Here is an 18,991-nt window from a genome sequence, read left to right as displayed (position 1 = left end):
AGATAAGTCATGATAATTTGTAGTCGTAGCGCTCGGCTGTTATTTGACAAGACGGACGAAGGTAATTCTTTCGGCCCGTCGGCTGATTGGACGGGAAGATCGGGAGGTTACGGTCCGGTTCCGTTAGCGTGCAACCTCACCTCGGCCGCAGTAAAGACGCGTTTGGTTACCGCTAAATCACGGCTGTTCAGTAGATGTTCGTAGCTACGTTTGTCGTGTGAAGCCAAAGCAGTCAAAGGGGGAGAGATGCTGGTGGCGAACGAGTTCCGATTGGATTTTAGGCACGTGGTCGTGCTGACGAGTTTCATTAGCTTTCGGAAGAGCGTGTGCTGAACTCAATAACCACACATGCAGGAAATAACACATCTGCTTACGAATGTATGAGTCATCCTTTAGGGACCATTAAGTTCTGCTGGAGAAAGCTTGAAGGGAGCTAATGGAGCTGAGGTCATACCCGCGGCATGCTGCCGGTTGGCCTGCGAGGTTCTGGGTCGGGCCTGGTACCCACTCAGGCTCTGGGAAGTGATGGAGTTGTGGTTCTGACTCAGCGTGGATGAACCTCCTCCACAGTCCACGTCATCCATGTTGACTCCGCTGTTGCAGCTGGCTAGATTGTCCTTTCGCACTCTGTAACCCACAAAAAGGCCGCCGTCGCGTTACTGGTCGGGGGGCCCTTGCGCGGATTACTGGGTGACCATTTACAAACTGCTCGGCGTTTCGGTCTGGGGTGCGCTGTCGATCGCAGGGTCGCCAAACCAATCAGACGGCTTTGCCTCCAAGAGCGAAACGTTGGCCGAACCCAACGGTTCCGGCTAATGCTTCCCTGGGCCGAGCGCCGGCACTCACCTCATCCACTTGGAGAGCAGCCAGGCCCTGATGTTCTCCAGGCTGATGGGGCCTCCCCAGATGCTTCTCAGCTGCCTGTGTGTGCCCATGTAGGACGTGGTGAGTGGAGACACGTACATGGGGTAGCCCAACGGCTGGTCGCATGAAGAGTTGATCATGTTGCGCAACGCTTGTTTGGAATTCTGGATGCTGCCCCGCTCGGGGTTCCGGTTGCGCAGGAACACCAGCTCCTGCTGCTGGCCAGCCCAGAGGCCTCGTACACACTCCTTGTTGACCTGGACGGGGATGGGGGAGCAGAAGCGGAGGGGTCACCGACCCGCAGGTAGAACCTTAGCACGTTACTGCCACTGCCGTCATAGCTCAAGTAGTACTGCCTCTTTGCTCTCTGTTGCTACATGCAGAAACAGCGTTCCAGCTGTTCTGCTCATTGTGCTGTTGCCCCATCGTAACTGACATGTCCTCCCTCTCTCACTCAGAACTGCTGAATCTCTCTCAACATTCCAGAGGGTCTCAAAACTCACCTCTTTCAAGGAGCTTCTGCCCTGATCTCCTGTGTGCTCGATGAGCAAGTGCTAATTTATGTTTAAAAAAAACTTCACATGCAACTACTTTTGTATTTAGATCACGTTACATTAATTAATTTAGTTGGCACTTTTTTCCAAAATGACTTACCATGCTAGGGTACCTACAATTATTTACCCATTTATACAGCTGGGTAATTTTACTGGAGCAATTCAGGGCAAGTACCTTGCTCAAGGGTACTACAGTTAAAGGTAGGGTACACTGCTTTATATGGTGGTATGAGACCAGTGGACTGGACTCAAGAATCACGTGGCTGCATCTAGATCATTCTGTCTATTGGTGTAATGCACTTCTTATATGGTGCTTTCTGTTCAAATCACTTTGGAGAAAAGCCTCTGCTACATGCGCAAGTGTAAATGTAACGTGCACCGGTGACCTTACACCTTGTTAATGGCTTTTAAATTATGGTGCTCTTGTCAGTTTACCGCCAAAAAAGTTTTCCTGGGACTAGTAAATTAACGATCCATCCACAGGATCTACCGAAAAGATTGCTCAATTTTAGAAATATCACTTTGTCCCGAGTACGCTCACTGCAATTCCAGAAAACCGATGTTTTGCCAAGAACGTTCACTCTGTTTCCATAAGTGCTCAACGACCTCGCTCGGTTTCCTTCTTTTGGTTTCGTAACACGCATTTCTTCTAAGAAACCAATTTTCCTCAATCTGCCTCCTCTGCTAAGCACATCCCATAGTCTTTTTCCAAGCCCTCACAGGCCTGGCTGTGCGGCTCCATTACCACCCACCTTGATGACCTTGAAGCTCAGGTGTCTCTTATAGAGCATGAGTATCTTGTAGACGTCAACTCCGTCCTCCATCATGTGCCTGAGCGTGAGCAAGGTGTCGCGGCCTAGCAGCACTGCACGGCGCCAAGCTGGATCACCCTCGTGGCAGATCACCAGGTTGGCCTCGTAGCTTCGGATGGCTTCGTACAAGACGGCCGGCTCCTCCGTTTCCTCCAGGCAAGTGAAGTGGTCCTGAGGACGGTATGCTGATGCCTGACAATCACGGCCACTCAAGCCTATCCACCAATCAGCATCTTTACATTCACATTTATTTAGTTAACGTCTTTCTCGAAGGCGACTTAGTGTTAAGTTACCTACAATTATTTACCCAGTTGGGGTTTTTTTTCTTTTTTTTTTACCAACACCAGTCAACATCAATCAACGCACTTCTGCTATCCTTGAGTTGTAATATGATAGGGAACACTGATGGGACTTTTCCCAAGTTCAGAGTGTACAGCATCAGACTGTAGACCTGGGCATTCAGGGACGTCCTCAGTATTTACGCACTAAATTGCACTAGTAGTAAAGGAGGAAATTTCAACAGAGCTTGTATTATAGCTCATATTGTATGCATTTTGTGTTACCTTTCTAAATAAACACACACCTTGCAGTATAATCTGAAAGTCATTTTAAGAAATTTGTAAATAATTTAAATAGTTAAATATAACACATCGGTAAAAAATACAGAATTTTCTTGCATATGTTCATAATTCACGCCCGAAGATGTGCTTGTAAATTAGTTCCGCATTAATTTAAATGCGAAAAATAAGGCGTCACTAAGTCGCAAAACGTGCACCTAATTTTCCTGCGCAAAATTCTCATAAATACCGAGAAAATCGAATTTAAAATCAAGGTCGGAATGTAAGAACTGCTCTGGACACTTTTAAATCTAGGCTTAGGATAGATATATATGTAGCCAAATCACAGCACTCATACATGCTCCATTTTTTTCTATCCCCTTTCCTCTTTCACTCGTTTGTCATACCTTGATTTTCTCCTTTTATTGTGTGGTTATTTTCTACTGATCTTTCATTATACGAGGGGAGCACGTGTCGTAGCGAAGCTACGCTCATATTTTACATGCCATTTTGATGGCGCAAGTTAACTTGTGCGATATACTTCGGGAACATTTGGAACCGTGACTGATGGTATGTGGCTCGAGTCCAAACTGCCTACCTGGTGGAGCTTCAGGCTCATCCTCACCGCTGGGGAGACCACCTTCTGGAGAAGGTCCACATCAGCAAATACCCACTCGTCCTTGGCAGATATGCGGAAGTCCCCCTTGAACAGGGCATTGAAGCCATACAGAAAGGACTCCAGGCTGAAATGTTGCGATAAACACATCGAAATATCAATAGTGAGCGGCAGAACCTCCATAAAGACCCCAAACAATTCAACGTTCGATATTCGGCCCACGAGACGAAATGAGATCCGTTTCCGAACGCTTACCTGTTGGACATGTTGTGAGAGGCCGTCCCCAAGGACCTCCTACCCAGCACTGACAGGGCGAAGCACAGAGTCACCAGCGTAGAGTCTTCATCGAACTCAACAGGCTGGAGAACACCACCAGATTTCTCCTTAATTCGCATCATCCTCATCATTTGAAGAACTCCTACAGTAACTACTGTCCTGTACTTCAAGTAGCTGTGGGTCCCTGAGAACATCTTGATATTTGATGATTTGCTCATCCGAGCTGATGCTATATCTGAGTAACCGATGCGTCATAGTCTTGCTTCTGAGCCATCTCTATGCGTCGGTTCCATACGTTTCACCTTAAAAAAAGCCATCGGTTCGCGCCGCCGTTCTTCACAATGCGGTAATTTCGCATGTTGATCTAACACGCTACCATCCCCAGTGTCAAATCAGCAGACGCTGCAGCCATAACAACCTACACACACGTGTGCGCGTACTCCCCGCTTAGACTTAATTGCTTAGTGTGCTGAAATCACAACATTCGCTTTTAATTCAGCAGCGAAATTAAGGTGCCGCATCACGGAAAAGATGGAAAAGGCTCGAAAGGGTGTCGGCGGCCATCGATAATTCCCACGTTTTCTTGAGCCGCCCCCTGCCCACCTCATCCTCCTTGCTGGCGCAGTGCTGGATCCACTCGAGGTAGACGCTGCAGAAGCTGGCCCGCGTCACACCCTGGAGGCAGTGTACGTAATCCTCGTCGATTTTGACGCTGAACACAGCCGGGTCCCTCTCAATGTGGTGCCACTTGGTGTACGCCTGGAGCGCTTCCAGAACGGATGGATCTTTGAGCCAGTCGCGCAGCTTCGGAGAGCGGATCAAGTAGTAGATGATGCTCTTCGAGCCGAAACAGAGGGCAGAAAGAGAAACTTGGAACACTCTGAACCCAGGCTCCTGCATCCATCCCTCCGTTGTCATCGAATTTCCTCATTTATACCATAAAAGGTGTTGCACAGTCTAAGTTTTTTTGTTTTTCTTTATTACATTTTTAAGTGGGAGGCAGAGTGTTTTTTTTTTTTTTTTTTTTTTTTAAAATATTTACATTGATTGATTTAGCAGACGCTTTTCTCCAAAGTGACGTACATCCCCGGGAACAATACGAAAAGAAGACATTTGGTCATCCGAGCTTGTTTGGAGCGTCTGAACTAAGCTGCTCCTCATTTGGGACGCATCCCTTATTTCTTGTCCAGGAGGGAAATAAAACAGCTACAAAATAATTTTGTTTTAACATACCTAACTGTTTCCCTGTTGTTTAATAGGGCTTTGCTGTTTTTTTTTTTTTTAGCAGTGTCATACATTATTCATATTAAAATTATACTAAAATAGAATAATTGTCACATCATGTGTGTACACTGGTTCATACAGCGATTGGACTGTACTCCCAAGAACCATATGTTTACATCCGAATCTCTCTTTGTGTTGCTCCACTTTTTTCTCTTGCTCTCCGAGATGCACCTTTGAAGAAAAGTACCTGCTAACTGAATAAATGTAAACGTAATAATACAATTTAGTATAGAATTATATCTTCACGCCGCACTTTTTTTTCCACATTCGCTGTGATCTGAACTTTTCAAAAGGTCTCCTGCTGATCCGACCAGTTTTTAGTTCACTGCTTAAAATGTCAATTAAGTTTATAGGACGTTGGGGGGAAAAAACGTTGTAATGAATCACGAGGGAGGACGCTGAAACTTTTAAACATGCCCCATTCACTTTTTTAGTTTTAATAGAGTTAAAATTGGCAAAAAAAAAAAAAAAAAATGGTTGTGCAAATTCAAAAAGACGATGGGCTTAACTTTGAACCACAGAGAGGTTCTGTGAACTTCATTTCACTAGACGCTCCCTGAAATGTACGTTTTAACCAAGGGTGCGCGAACGTCTGCGTACGACTGTCATGCTTTGCGCCTCCCGCCGATCCTCCTACCTTCAGGTAATATGTGATGAGCAGCTTGTGCAGGTCGTACACCATCAGCATGGTGGTGACGTTGTTCTCGCTGATGCTGTAGCCCTCCAGCAGGTACTTGGTGGTGGTGACCTCCCAGGCCAACCAGCGCAGGTTGAAGGCAGCGTTGCAGGACAGCACATGAGGCAGGTGGCCTGGCTCACAGCAGCAGCATGCGTCATCCTCCTCTACGCCCTCGGTGATGGCTTCCACTTCCCGCTGCTGGCAGTAAGTGCCTTCGGAGGACAGGTTGTTGAGGAAGGGTTACTCTTAGCACCGGCCGCTTCTAACATGGTATCAGGTGCACATAGAGCGCTTCCAGGTCTTCATCACATGGCTTAGCTGGAATTTGAAATGATAATTCCAGTTTCTCGGGTTTCCATCCCATACTTTCGAACTCAAAAAATCTCAATATCCCCATATGTCAATTCCCGAAAAAGCCAAGACTGCTAGAACTCATAATTATTACAAAAATTTTCCTCATTTGACACCCGGAGATAGAAGATCATTTGCCTGTTGGTCATCATCCCAGTGGGGGGATTGCAAGCAAGTGTTCGATTTATAGCGGTACAGATGACGCGCGCATCATCCGAAGCCTCTCGGGGGGAACCGGAGCCTAACCCGGTAACACAGGGCGTAAGGGACACACCCAGGACGGGACGCCAGTCCATCACAAGGCACCCCAAGCGGGACTCAAACCCCAGACCTACCGGGAGAGCGGGACGCGGTCGAACCCACTGCGCCACCGCACCCCCCTCCCTACAGATGAATATATCAGAAACTACCGTAGACTAACTATATTACTGAAGAGAAGTCAAATGTAACCAGTAACTCAAAATAACTGCAAGAATTGTGACTTATGACTCAATTGTTGCGTCTACTGCAAAGACACGATTATGCGCTTTGCGGAGCGATCGTACAAAAACGCTCCCTTTCCGCAATCGTCGTGGTACTCCGTGTTGCGGGGGGGGGGGGGGGCTACCTCTGAATTCCAGGCCCCGCAGCTGGAAGGTAACCAGGCCGTTGCCGATCTCAATGAGGTGCACCAGGGCGTTGAGGTAGTCGGAGGCCAGGATGAAGCAATCGCCAGCGCTGTAGTTTCCCCAGCGGCCCAACATGAGGTCCCCGCACAGCGAGCGCTGCAGCGAGCGGGTCAGGTACTCGTAGAAGATGGAGTTCAGGTTGTTGTCATCGCCGCCTGGATGGGGCGAGGACCACCGAGGATATTAGTGGGTTCGGATCGGGAGATAAACCTCAATTCTAGAGGAATATTTCACGCCGAGGAGGCAAAAAGAACAGAATGAAACTGTAAGATACTTCAGGAGAATAATTTTGCCAGATTTTACTTCTTGGTTTAAAATATGAATACGTGGTTCTTATTAAGGCTAGTGAGAGCTATGCATATGTAATGAGAGAGAGCTGAAAATTAAGTTAATGAGAGGAAACGAGCCAATACCTGTGTCTTTGTCTACCTGCGACACCAGTCTGCTGTTGGAGTTATCAATACGTTTCGTGCTGGAAAGAGCACAAAAAGTGTTATTCAGTTATTGTAATTGCCCACGTTTTAATCATTATTCGAAACGGTTAAATCAGCCATAGTCTCGAGATACCCTGATATCCAGTGTTAAAACCAAACAGCTTGTTCGCTGTCATAACGTGGATCTTCTTTATCTTCTTCAGCTAGGCCACCAAGACGTGTTTCTGACATCACGTGTCAGGACAACAGGTGCCATCCAGTGTGTTGTCATGACCACTTAATAACTGCAATAGTCAAGATATTTATCCTATAACTGGGCGGCACAGTGAGTAGCGCTGCTGTCTCACAGCGTCTGGGTGGTACGAGAGAACATGGGATCCATCCCCCTTCGGTCTGTGTGGAGTTTGCATGTTCTCCCCATGTCTGCATAGGTTTTCTCTGGGTGCTCTGGTTTCCTCCCACAGTCCAAAGACATGCTGTTCAGGTTCACCCAGAGTGTGTGTGTGTGTGTTCCACTGATGTATGGATGTGTGACCGAGTGTAAGTAGTGTATCTAGCAGTGTAAGTCACTGCGGCGAATGAGGCGTGTGGGCTGGTAACACTACATAGAGTTCATTGGAAGTCACTTTGGAAAAGAGCATCTGCTACGTAAATTAAACGTAAATTAACTGCAAAATGTAATAAATTTAAATGTAAATGATGACACCACCAGAACGGTTGGGAAATTGTCCAAGAGCAGTTTTCCCCCTCTAATAAAGACGCTTATAAACCATTAACGGAGACTAAAAGTGGCCTCTTCTCGTCTGACGGACTGTACAAATTTCATTAGTTCTCAGATGGCCAGCCAGCGAGAGCCGCTCACTTGTAGTTCCTCTCCCAGAACTTGACCGGGCGGGGGTAGGATGTTACGAAGATGGCGCTTCCCAGGAAGGGGCTCAGGGGCGCATAGAACACCGTGGTGATGAGGGTCTGCAGCAGCAGCATGGCCGAATCTGAGCAGCTCGGTAAAGGAGAAGCACGGCTGTAAGGGAACACGCTCCCTGAACGCTGACGTATATCTCGGCTAATCGTTTTCGGTTTTAATACTGTCGGTGCTGCTGGACCGGTGGGAATTTTGCAGAGATTTGCTTTTTTTTGGTTGTTTTGCGTTTTCTTTGTTCGTATTCCGCCCATGGGAGTACGTTCTTCCATTTTTCATACATTCTCTAGGAACATGCTATTTCTGGATAACTTTACTAAAACCAGCAACTTAACATTAATTATGTAACATTGGTCTTTTTCTTCCTTTTCTCCATCTTCCGCTGACTTCTCGAGGGACATCATCAAAAAGAAAGCTGCAAAAAAAAAACGAAGCTACTGGATCTAGTGGCTTTAGGCTTTAAGTTTTTTATGATGATGACAATCTGTTAAGAACCACTTTAGTTTGCTTTATAAATAAAAATCCTGTTTTGCTACATTTATGTCTGAATTTCCCAGAATTTTCCCTGGTCACGGATGAACTCGAGCTTAACATACCGCAGCCATCCATGTCTGAACGTCACCGGAGTTCACGTGCGTTTCGGCACAGGGGAAAGGATACGAGGTACAGCAAAGGGCTGGGCGAAGGCATGGAAAGCACTACCCCACGCAATCTGCCAAGGTGCAATGTAGACCATGATGAAGTGCAGCTTGTGAAGAAGGTCCCAGAGCTAGAAGAGAAGAGAAAAGAAAGACCTGCTGTGAGTCACTGAAAGAATAACAGTCCTGTTACATTAATTCAGCAGACACTTTCTCCAAAGCAACTTCCAACAAACTCTATGTAGTGTTATCAGCCCACACACCTTATTCACCGCGGTGACTTACACTGGGTCGCTCATCCATACGTCAGTGAAACGCACTCTCTCTGTCACTCACACGCTGTGGGGGAACCTGAACAGCATATCTTTGGAGTGTGGGAGGAAACCAGAGCACCCAGAGAAAACCCACACAGACAAGGGGAGAATATGCAAACTCCATACGACTGAGTGTGGATCGAACCCACGTTTCCTCGCACCACCCAGGCACTGTGAGACAGCAGTGCTACTTGCTGTGCCACCGTGCCCCCGTTATATTGAATCCTGAAAGAAGAAAGGTAGCACACATTCACTATACTGTAAATTTAACCATAAAATTCAGGATATTTCAAGTCAAGCGTAATGTTCACATTTAGGATCCCTATACGGGTATATTACATTTACATGTATTCATTTAGCAGATGCTTTTCTCCAAAGCGACGTACATCTCAGAAAATAGCGTGTTCATTACATTAGAAGGAGACACTTAGATGCAGACGTGCGATTCTTAAGTGCAGTTAGTTTGTTTCTTTCCACCCTGTGAACCAACGTTAATCACACGAGTAGCTGCATAAAACTCAGAATATCGACGATCCCTGATCACCTTCCTACTAATTTTTTTTTCCCTTTTTTTTTTTTTTTTGAGTTACTCAAACATTTACGTACATTTCAGGAGAAGCTGTGCAAAGGTTTATCCGGGCATGGTCTTAAAATTATGGTGCATGAACATTTACACCATACATGTACTTAAGAGGTGATTGACAAAGTGAGTCCGGAAGAGGTGAGCTTTAAGACCCCTTTTAAATGTGGACGGAGATTCAGCAGTTCTGAGTGAGAGGGGGGGGGGGGGGGGGGTCGTTCCACCACAACGGAGCCAGAACCGAGAACCTCCGCGCTTTACCGTATGACACTCGAGGCCCAACTTCAATGCTTTTGTTTTTCAGAACAGAAGAATATAACACATTAGAGGTATATACACACACACACTGACCGAAAGCGCTTGTCCCAAGCAAAGTCGCGGCAAGCCGGAGCCTAACCCGGCAACACGGGGCGCAAGGCCGGAGGGGGAAGGGACACGCCCCGGACGGGACGCCAGTCCTTCGCAAGGCACCCCAAGCGGGACTCGAACCCCCGACCCACCGGAGAGCAGGACCCGGCCAAACATTAGAGGTAGGTATGCTCGAAAATGAGTCACAAAGTGTAATTTCTGTCCAAGTCCCACCCTCCATATGCTTTCCATCATGTTAATCGAGTCCGATAGGTTCTGCGGACGTGAAGGTTAAAGCTCCGCGGCGAACTGCATCCCCGCAGCCTGGCAGAAAGCCACCAACCTTGTGGAAGACTATTGACATGAGGAAGAAGTCGAGCAGGAAGGTCTCCGAGGCCCTGCTGCAGTCGAACTCAAAGAAGATGATGGTGAAGGCGAGCGTGACGAACTGGAAGCTGGGATTGCAGAAGGCGCTGCGGAGGAGCTTCATCCCAGCAACTGTCATCAAGAAGACATCACAGCTGGAGCGAAACACAGACACCTGAGAGGTTCGCACTGGCCGGAACTAGGCTGGCACAGGGGGCAGAGGTCGGGGGGGGGGGTTAAATATGACGATGACGATGATGATGCCGAAAAGCACTGACAGCACAAGAAAAAACAACTTATATAAATGCACCGCGAGTTGGATCGAATCATTTCGGTATTCACGTCGCTCTCAATGTCACACCTGCTGCCACAACAGCGCTTTGACTCCACAACTTAGATGAACTGTGAATAACTGCCCAAACAGGTGTCAGATGAGCAATGCTCTGCTACACCCTGGACCATGATAAAAAAGTAGTTAAAGAGCGGTTGTAGCAGGTAGTCGTTTGCACGATTCGCTTGCGGGCGAGTGCCGTAACGCATCGCACGCTGCTGGCTGCCCGCTGGCTGACCGCACTAAGTGCCATGGACCACGGTGACCGTAACTGGACAGCAGCACAAGCGGCTGCTGTGGGCCGTGGCAGAAGTTTGCTCCGTGGCTGCGGTGATTTAATGCGGGCGTGCAGAAGTAGGGTGACATTTCAGAGCGCCGCTCTACCAGAGACCGGTTAAATAGGATCGATCTGAAAACCAAAGTCTTGCGGAGGTTAAAGTAAGGCAGGTACTCCCCATTCGTTGTGTTCGTAAATTTTTGTATCTGAAAGGAAGTGAACTTGAAGAGGGTAACAAGTCTGTTGAACTTCCAGTTTTAGAGGAATAGCATTTGGCTCTGCTGGATCTGGGGGGGGGGCTTCCAAATTGCTTAACGTACGGCTTCTGCGGAGAAATGCATTCATGTGCATGCAGCTGCAGCCTAGAAGGAAAGTTGCACTTACTGGATGCCCATGCGCTTGCGGTGGCTCAGGGAGAAGCCGTCGTTGGTGAGAGCGCTGAGGACGATAGCCGGGTAAATGATGTACTTCTCGAAGCACAGCAGGCACACGTAGAGGCGCTCGAACCACATCAGGTGGGCATCGTCTGGAAGGATAACCCTTCGGTCAGCGCCTCGGCATCCACTAACATAACGCTCCGCAGGGGCGTTTAATGCTGAAAATGAAACGCAGCTCTAGAGTTCAGCATGAGCAGGATCCAGAAACGTGCGCTGTGGTGTAAGCAATAAATCTGAAATCGCTTCATAGATTAAACAAAGCAGTGCTGGGGTAGAACGGCTCTGTAGATCGAAATGTGGTTCAGGGATTGTGGGACTTGGATCATCTCGGTACAGGACGACGGGACCGGAAGGCCCGGCCGCCAGGAGGACGCTCTACTGGAAGCTGACCTCTAGGTTCGAACTGGGAGTACTCCTTGCTTTTTAACACCGGGTGCGAGATCCAGAGCCAGGGATGGTGCTTCCGTAGCTGGGGGATCAGGTAGTGGGCGACAAACCCCACCGTTCCTCCCAGGGCGTACAGCACTATGGTGACAAAGGGCTGGGTGACATGAGAAAGAAGGGCTCAGTGTTTATTTAGAAGAAAACAAGTTCCTATTTGATCACAGACCCTACAACATCCCATTTTGACCCTCCGCATGTTTCCGCGCGTAACTCTAATGTCACGCCTCACGTCCGTGTATTTGTATGCCCAATTACGGCTGTTGAGCTTCCCATCTAAGCGGAATGGCAATTATTCCGGTCACCGATATTGATCAAGGCCAACGGATGGATAAATAACTGATGCTGAATTCCGAATGTGGCTTCCATACTTCCGGTCGGGTGATTAGTTGCTGAATTAAAAGCAGGAGTAAAGGCGTTTGGATATTTCGGCAGATTTCTGAGATGCTTTAAAGGAGACCGTGAACGTAGAAATCTAAAGGGACTATGGAATATCATCGGCCAATGACCATTTTGCAAAAAGCACGTGAGAATCATGACAGTAACGCTACAAAACATTTGGTTTAAACCACTAAGGGACCGAGCAGGTCGAAGACTTCTCACCTTCAGGGACAGGAAGACGGTGCTGGATGTCACTGCAAAGGTCAGCACCGAAGCAATGGTGCACACCACTAAATCAGAATGTAGAACCTCCTTCTGCAACAACAGCAAAAGGTTTTTTTCTTGCAGCGACCAAGCACTATGACCGAGAGAGCCACGGGAGGCGTACTTTGTTCCAGAGGACTTGGCGAGTGCCAACTGGGGGCTCACATTGTGCGCAGATGTGCCAACTGGCCTTCTTACCACCGAATTCCTGAGCTTCTCTGGGAGTGGGTCCCGGCTCTCTTCAGAGGAACTGCTGTCATCTTCTGCTCTGCACTCCAGGGAAGGCACCAGTTTGGACCTTATCAAAGACCTTCCCGTGATGAGACAACAAAAAAAAAAGCGTTCGCTGTCGGGTGCCCGAGTGCCCCACCACCAACCCAGTGTCTGATGAACAGAGAAGAAGGAGTCTTACCCAAGGACCGTTGGGTCACTGCTCTGGCGACTCAGGTGGTAGGAGAAGACCACCAGGAGGCCACAGAAACCAGAGAAGAGTGCAGGAATGTGCTGCTCGTCCCAGGGTTCCTGCAGTTTGGGGAAATCGACCGATGGCTAATGACGATTAATAGACGGAGTCAGTATTTCCACTGCAGCGGAACAAATCAAACCTAGATTACAAAACGAAATGCCTTCATCCTCCACAGTTCAGTAATTTGACAAAAAGACTTTGGTTGGATACATCAAACACATTTGATCCAACAGACACAGTATATGGATAAGGATGCCATTGCCTTCAGTTGCCCTTGTTTCTATCTTTCTTTTCTGTAACAGCATCACCAAAGATATTTGTGAGAACGCCATGACTTGATATTCCGCACTTTGAAGAGACGTGTGGAATGTCAAGTCTCCATCCAAGCAGAAAACAAGGGTTCCAAATAAAACGTCAGCTTGAGGGAAAGCGGGAGAGGGGTGGGGAAGTAATTACTGCTTCATGCTCCACGGGGGGGTGGGATGATATGCTTTGATGCAGTGCAAACACTTTCGTTTCGTTTTGTCGCATTTACATGTCTGGTTACCCGGTGAGCCATACCCACCTTCAGAGCGCCAAAGCAGAATCCGTAAAGCAGCGCCAGGGTGACCAGGCTCCGCAGTATGCCGTAGAGTGCCGAGGGGAGCCCTGTGGCGGCTGCATGGAGAAAAGGAAGCTGAGTGCGTTTCTATACAAGCTTGGACTCTTCGCCAAGTTCAGTGCAAATCCACTCACCACACACACACACACACACACACACACACTTTATGAAACCGCTTGTCCTGACTGGGGCTGCAGCCTAACCCGGCAACACGGGGCGCAAGGCCGGAGGGGGAGGGGAGACACCCAGGACGGGACGCCAGTCCATCGCAAGGCACCCCAAGCAGGACTCGAACCCCAGGCCCACCAGAGAGCGGGACATCCACTCACCAGTTCCGCCAAACAGATGCATGTCCACTTGTTCCAGCAAGTAAATTGTAAACGTGTTGATCTGGGGCAGCAGGCCAATGAGAAATATAATTGGAAAGCAGTATGTAATACCTACAAAACAGTTAAGTGGGACAAATGTTTTTCAGTTTTCTCAAAACTGTTCTTCCAGATGCCAGCACTGTTTTTAATGTAGTTTAATTAGGAAATGAGGAAGAAAAAAAAAAAAACATGAAATAAATACTCACCAACTAAGCTATCTCTGAGGATTTTAAGAGCGTCTGACGGCACAACTGTTATGCCATATATTGTGGACACCGGAAAGTGCACTTTCATAAGCAGCACTTCCAGGATCCAAATCAGGCTGCAGAAAATGCAGAAGTACGCAGCTCTGCTGTAGGCAACAATCGGATTGTGTCCCTGAACGGGGATAGACAAAGGTCAGAATATGGAAACAAAGTGAGCTGTCAGTCATTTCCTCCTCTGGCATCAAGCCGTTAACAGATTGCTGTCGAACTTACATGGGTGGGGGAAGCGGCGTCGGGCTGGACGCTCTGCAACACAAAACGACATTGAAATAGTTAACTAAATAAATGTGTGAGGCATCTGTGTGATATACACCACTTAGTACTGCTTAAATGTGCCAATTTATTTACTTATTTTCAGGTCTTTGATGCAACTTGACCGGTGCTTGAAATTCCTCATTAAACCGTATATTTGTGATTCATTTCTGGTTACTGAACATCTGCCGCTACGATAAATGTCAAACACAGATCTAGTCTACCAACGATCCGTCGAGGTTTTACCAGATGTTATATGGAAACTAACAAAGTGGGAATGTAGTCCTTACCTTCAGCAAGGAATACTGACAGCTGGCAATGACTAGACAGAACTGGAAGACCCATATGTCCTTGAAGCATCCTTGGTTCAAAAGGACAAATCCCAGGAAGGACACCAGGAAGGCCAGGACCACGGCTAGGAGGTTCTCCATCATGTCCTGATTCCTGGTGGAAAATGACACTCGTTAGTCACTTCCTCATGACAGCTTCTTCCTTTACAGCTCAAGGACAAAGATGTTGCAGATTGAGCACCAGGGAGGTTTTCATCTTTTACCTGTCCAGCAATGCCAACAGAGTAAGGCGATCATACAAAACGTTGATCCACTTTCCAGGAAAAACCTTCAGTTTATAGTATAACTTGCGAGAGGGCTTTTCCTGAGTGGTAGTCTCTGAGGATTCATCTATAGAGTCTTCTTCCTGTCGTACAATGTGGACAGAGGGATTTAATAGTGAATTTCTGAGGAGGCGTTCCAACCAGAAGAGACATTTCACCCCATGACCATTCTATCATCCTACTTCCCTCTCCCACCCCAACTGAGTTCTGTCATCCTCCATTTGAAAACGAAGGCCATCAGTGCTGGTTTTGAGCCACTGGGCTGACAAAGGAACTTGGGGTCTCACCTGGAAGATCTCAGGGTGTGTTCTTCGAGGCCGCAGCCGGTGGCCTGGGATGATACGACGCTGGAATGGGCATTCCGACCGGCCCCCAACTGGACCGTCTTGACACTCGGAGTTAGACGATGTGGACAGGAGGTCACTGAGCCCAAGGGAAACAAGAAGCCAACACTGAATCTGTTTTCAGTGTTTCTCTGCATCGTGTAACATCCATGTGTGCAATCATCCGCTGAAATGCGTCCAAACGTGTAATATCATATTTTTCCTCCACCACTGCTTTTGCCCATTCAAAGAAAGTATTTACACAGAGGCAAGAAAAGATTTGCAATATAACTCCATTCCACCTCGAACATGTAAAGATGTAGTAACTGCTACCTCTACAAAAAGCCTCCTGTTTGTTTATTTTTTTGTTTTCTCTCGTTTAATGTCACTTTTGTGTAAACCGTATGTGCTCTTTTGTCCTGCAATGGGTCACCTTGTTGGGAAGGACATGTAAATCGAACTGATCTTAACTGAGAGAAGCGATGTCTTACCAGATGTTACCGGTGATAAGTTCTGCCCCGAGAGGCAAATTCAGAGCTCTTTCTGCGTAAAGCTTGCGAGGCCTGTCTCCTGAAGTTGAAAAAAGTGCACCATAGCTAAACACATGAGCAAATACCACCAAATTACTCCAGAGCTTTGTCCATCTGCTCTGATTTCGACACCGGTGTACCGATTACCGGTGACCATCGGAAATCTCGCCTACTTACGGTGGACAGTGTGGAAGGTGAACGCTTCTTCTTTTGAAGTGGCTTCTGGTCGGCATATGACCTGTAGCATGGAACTCTCCGATTGAGAGGTCTGGGATGGCAGGGAGTCATAATCTGGATCCTTATCTTTGTCTGTTTGAGGGCTGAAGAAGAAGAAGCATGAAAAGTTCAACAGTCTTGGTCATATGACCATCTGTGAACTGTTCTGATGATTTCAAGTCACGCATCTTGCACAAATACCAAATGATGTTCCTTCTCCAAAAGCATGAAGTAGTAATGGGGTTGCCACAGTAAGATTAATGTTGCCCTTGATTCATTTCGGTTGAGGAGCTACTGTAAGCTACCTGTCCGGAGAGACGATCGGGATCGGTTTTTCGGGAATGGTTTGGGGCATCTCGGTTGTGGTCAGGCTGTTTGGGGGATTTGTGTGCTCACGTTTCCTCTCCATCTCTGTCTCCTCATCATTTTTAACACCTGTCTCGTTGTCTTCTGGAAGATGAGATCACTTTGGTCATCTGATCTTGTAGGGAGTAAATCAAAGTTGTTAACAACCATGTGCTGCATTATTCCTGGTTGCGTAATAATAACAGGCAAAATCTAACCAAATCAGCCTTTTCATTATTATTATTATTAGTTTGCATTTAGCCAACGCCTTTGTCTAAGGTGATTTGCAGTGCAGAATAGACTACGATACTTTCAATTATCTACTCATCCACCCAACACCAGAATGTAAAGCACACTCATTCATACACACACTACATGCAATTTGGAGTCATCGATGCACCAGAAGCTTATGTCTTTGGACTATGGGAGGAAACCAGAGCACATGAAAGAAACCCACCCAAACACGGGGAGAACGTGCAAACTCAGACAGAGCTGGACTGGAACATACAACCAAACCCACAGCCCAGGAGCTGTGATGCACCAGCTGTACCCACTGGGCCTCTGTGTTGCTGTGAGAAAATGTGCTAGAGATTTACGGAGGCTGACCAACATGCTCTCTACCAGCACCTAACACAAAGCCTTGACTGAAAGACACGTCAGCAAGATAGGAATTAACCTTCTGTGACCTTCTCAGCCTCCGCTGTTCCCTCCAAAGCAGGGTTTCCACTCCCACCCCTTGTACTGCTGATGGACTCCAGCAGTGACACGAACTCCACGAAGTTGGACTCATTGGGGATCTGGCCCTCCTTGGCCTCCAGGTCTGACTTGGAGGAGGTCATTGTTCGATGCTTATCCTCGGCTGCGTCGGCACCCAGGGCCGCGTCTGTGCCACTGTCCACACTCAGGCCCCTCACGTGCATCCTCCCCGAGCCATGTCTTCCCAAGCAGGATGGGATCCGCAGAAACCCATCCTTGTCCTTCTTAAGCTCTGGTGGGTCACTCTCGTCCAGGTGGGATTGGACATCGATGCCCGATGAGCTGTTGTCATTAGTCAGCTGAGGGCTCGGTGGCTCTAGCAGCTCCTCTTCTCCTCTGTGGTGCTGATGGTCCTGGGTGGCTGAGTCGATGCTCATCTCCACTTTGGAGGGGTCAGCATCTGACGTGGGTGGTGGTTGTGTGGTGGCTTCATCCTTGCAGGCACACGTACTCTCTTCTTCAGCAGCTGATCCGTCATCCTCAGGCGAATCGAAGGTAATGACGGGTATCTTGACGGGGCAGTCGCCAGAGCCACGGCCCGCGTCCATCCGAGCCTGTGCTGACTCCAGGATGCTGAGCTTGACAGACTCCTCCAGCTCGGCAGCAGTTTGGGCATCGCAGCTCATGGTGATGACAATTTTTACCGTGTCGCTCTCGTCCAGGGAGGCCACGGGTCCAGAGTTGTCCACCAGGACCACGGCAATCTCATCAGAACAGTAGTTCTCCTCTGGCTGGCTGTCCTGAGGGGCCTTGAGAGCATCCTCTGTCTCTTGAATGGGCTCCGGGGCATTGTTATTGGGGTCCTGAGCCTCCTTTATTTCCTCAGACTCCCCTGCAGTCTCCTCATCGCTGCCTTTGGAGGGTGGCAGCCCTTCGTCCGCCGTGTCTCTGTCGGAAGTTGGCTTCTGCCCCTCCAAGTCTTCGCGCGGGCTGATCTGTGGGCCCGACCGATGCCTCGAGCGGTCATCAGAGTCAGCTCTCTTCTCAGGAGAGGGAGTTCCACCAGACTTCTGCTGACACGGAGTGTCTCTCTGGCCTGCACAGGACGCATACAAAGCAGGGAAAACCTGTCTGTTTCATGAAACAAACGGCACTATCGCCTAAAGTCTGTCCAAATTCAGATTCCGCTTAACGTTCTAAACTACACTTTCTTTAATCTGTGCGTTAAGGGCGAATCGGAGCGTCTCGATCTGAAAGTTTCGAAGTGACAAATTTCAGGATGCCGGACTGGAATTTGTGTCCTCGGCCTATCTACCCAACACATTCCTAATCAATCTGCGCAATGACGCTTCACTTTTATACCACTACTGTATTGTCTTGTTTCCTTTTGCTTTGTACCCTGTTTCAGCTCTTTGTACTCTGTCTCTCCGGCTCTCCTCGCTGCATCTACAAACCCAGCGGCGGACTTCCTTGCTGGCTGCTTCCCCGCAGAACCTCTGCTTGAGCATTCCAGAGGGAGAGATAGACTTCCACCAGCTTAGCTAAGCATCTCCGCAAGAGCTGATGCGCACGCAAAACACCGTCCCGCGGCCCTCTCCTGACCGCACGGCGTCGGGAGCACTAGAGCAGGGATGGGTAACATCTGGGAGAAATTCTGGATACCTTCATTGCTCCTCGTGACCTCAGACGTCGGGGCCTCCTGTAAGGACAAGAAGCTGAGTGAACAGTGGCAGTACGACGACAGCAGTTTCATCCGTGGCCAGAGGACACGTAAAACGATAGAAGACTCCGAGAATACCGACATATTTCGTAACTTCTTTCCGACGTTCCGTTTCAATTCGGTTCTAGCTTTGAGGACACATTCTTATTTTAACATATCCGTTATTTAAACAATAGCATTATTATATACGGATTCCGCTTGATT

General features: G+C 48.1%; 1 protein-coding gene across 5 annotated transcripts in view; it reads right to left on the bottom strand.

The window, feature by feature from the left end:
• Positions 1-18,991, bottom strand: part of pcnx2 (pecanex 2) — a 32,069-nt gene that overhangs the window by 9,217 nt on the left and 3,861 nt on the right. For 3 of the 5 annotated variants that reach the window (XM_018749455.2, XM_018749454.2, XM_018749457.2), the window contains exons 4-31: positions 18,730-18,766; positions 17,048-18,163; positions 16,332-16,476; positions 15,988-16,130; positions 15,772-15,850; positions 15,245-15,380; positions 14,898-15,040; positions 14,635-14,788; positions 14,306-14,338; positions 14,033-14,204; positions 13,788-13,898; positions 13,423-13,514; positions 12,804-12,913; positions 12,350-12,701; positions 11,696-11,846; positions 11,253-11,394; positions 10,238-10,415; positions 8,675-8,783; positions 7,958-8,087; positions 7,075-7,133; positions 6,601-6,816; positions 5,601-5,854; positions 4,283-4,516; positions 3,659-3,762; positions 3,386-3,530; positions 2,171-2,401; positions 847-1,121; positions 455-627 (exon numbers count right to left, since the gene is read on the bottom strand). In XM_018749455.2, coding sequence (XP_018604971.2) covers positions 455-627; positions 847-1,121; positions 2,171-2,401; positions 3,386-3,530; positions 3,659-3,762; positions 4,283-4,516; positions 5,601-5,854; positions 6,601-6,816; positions 7,075-7,133; positions 7,958-8,087; positions 8,675-8,783; positions 10,238-10,415; positions 11,253-11,394; positions 11,696-11,846; positions 12,350-12,701; positions 12,804-12,913; positions 13,423-13,514; positions 13,788-13,898; positions 14,033-14,204; positions 14,306-14,338; positions 14,635-14,788; positions 14,898-15,040; positions 15,245-15,380; positions 15,772-15,850; positions 15,988-16,130; positions 16,332-16,476; positions 17,048-18,163; positions 18,730-18,766 — 5,224 coding nt within the window. The remainder of the gene's footprint in view (positions 1-454; positions 628-846; positions 1,122-2,170; positions 2,402-3,385; positions 3,531-3,658; positions 3,763-4,282; positions 4,517-5,600; positions 5,855-6,600; positions 6,817-7,074; positions 7,134-7,957; positions 8,088-8,674; positions 8,784-10,237; positions 10,416-11,252; positions 11,395-11,695; positions 11,847-12,349; positions 12,702-12,803; positions 12,914-13,422; positions 13,515-13,787; positions 13,899-14,032; positions 14,205-14,305; positions 14,339-14,634; positions 14,789-14,897; positions 15,041-15,244; positions 15,381-15,771; positions 15,851-15,987; positions 16,131-16,331; positions 16,477-17,047; positions 18,164-18,729; positions 18,767-18,991) is intronic. The other 2 variants (XM_018749459.2, XM_018749458.2) reach the window with 1 other exon arrangement.

Source organism: Scleropages formosus, chromosome 4 (genome assembly GCF_900964775.1).
Source record: "Scleropages formosus chromosome 4, fSclFor1.1, whole genome shotgun sequence".
NCBI classification, from domain to species: Eukaryota; Metazoa; Chordata; class Actinopteri; order Osteoglossiformes; family Osteoglossidae; genus Scleropages; species Scleropages formosus.
The sequence above is the reverse complement of the archived record's forward strand: the minus strand, read 5'-3'. Positions and strand labels throughout refer to the sequence as shown.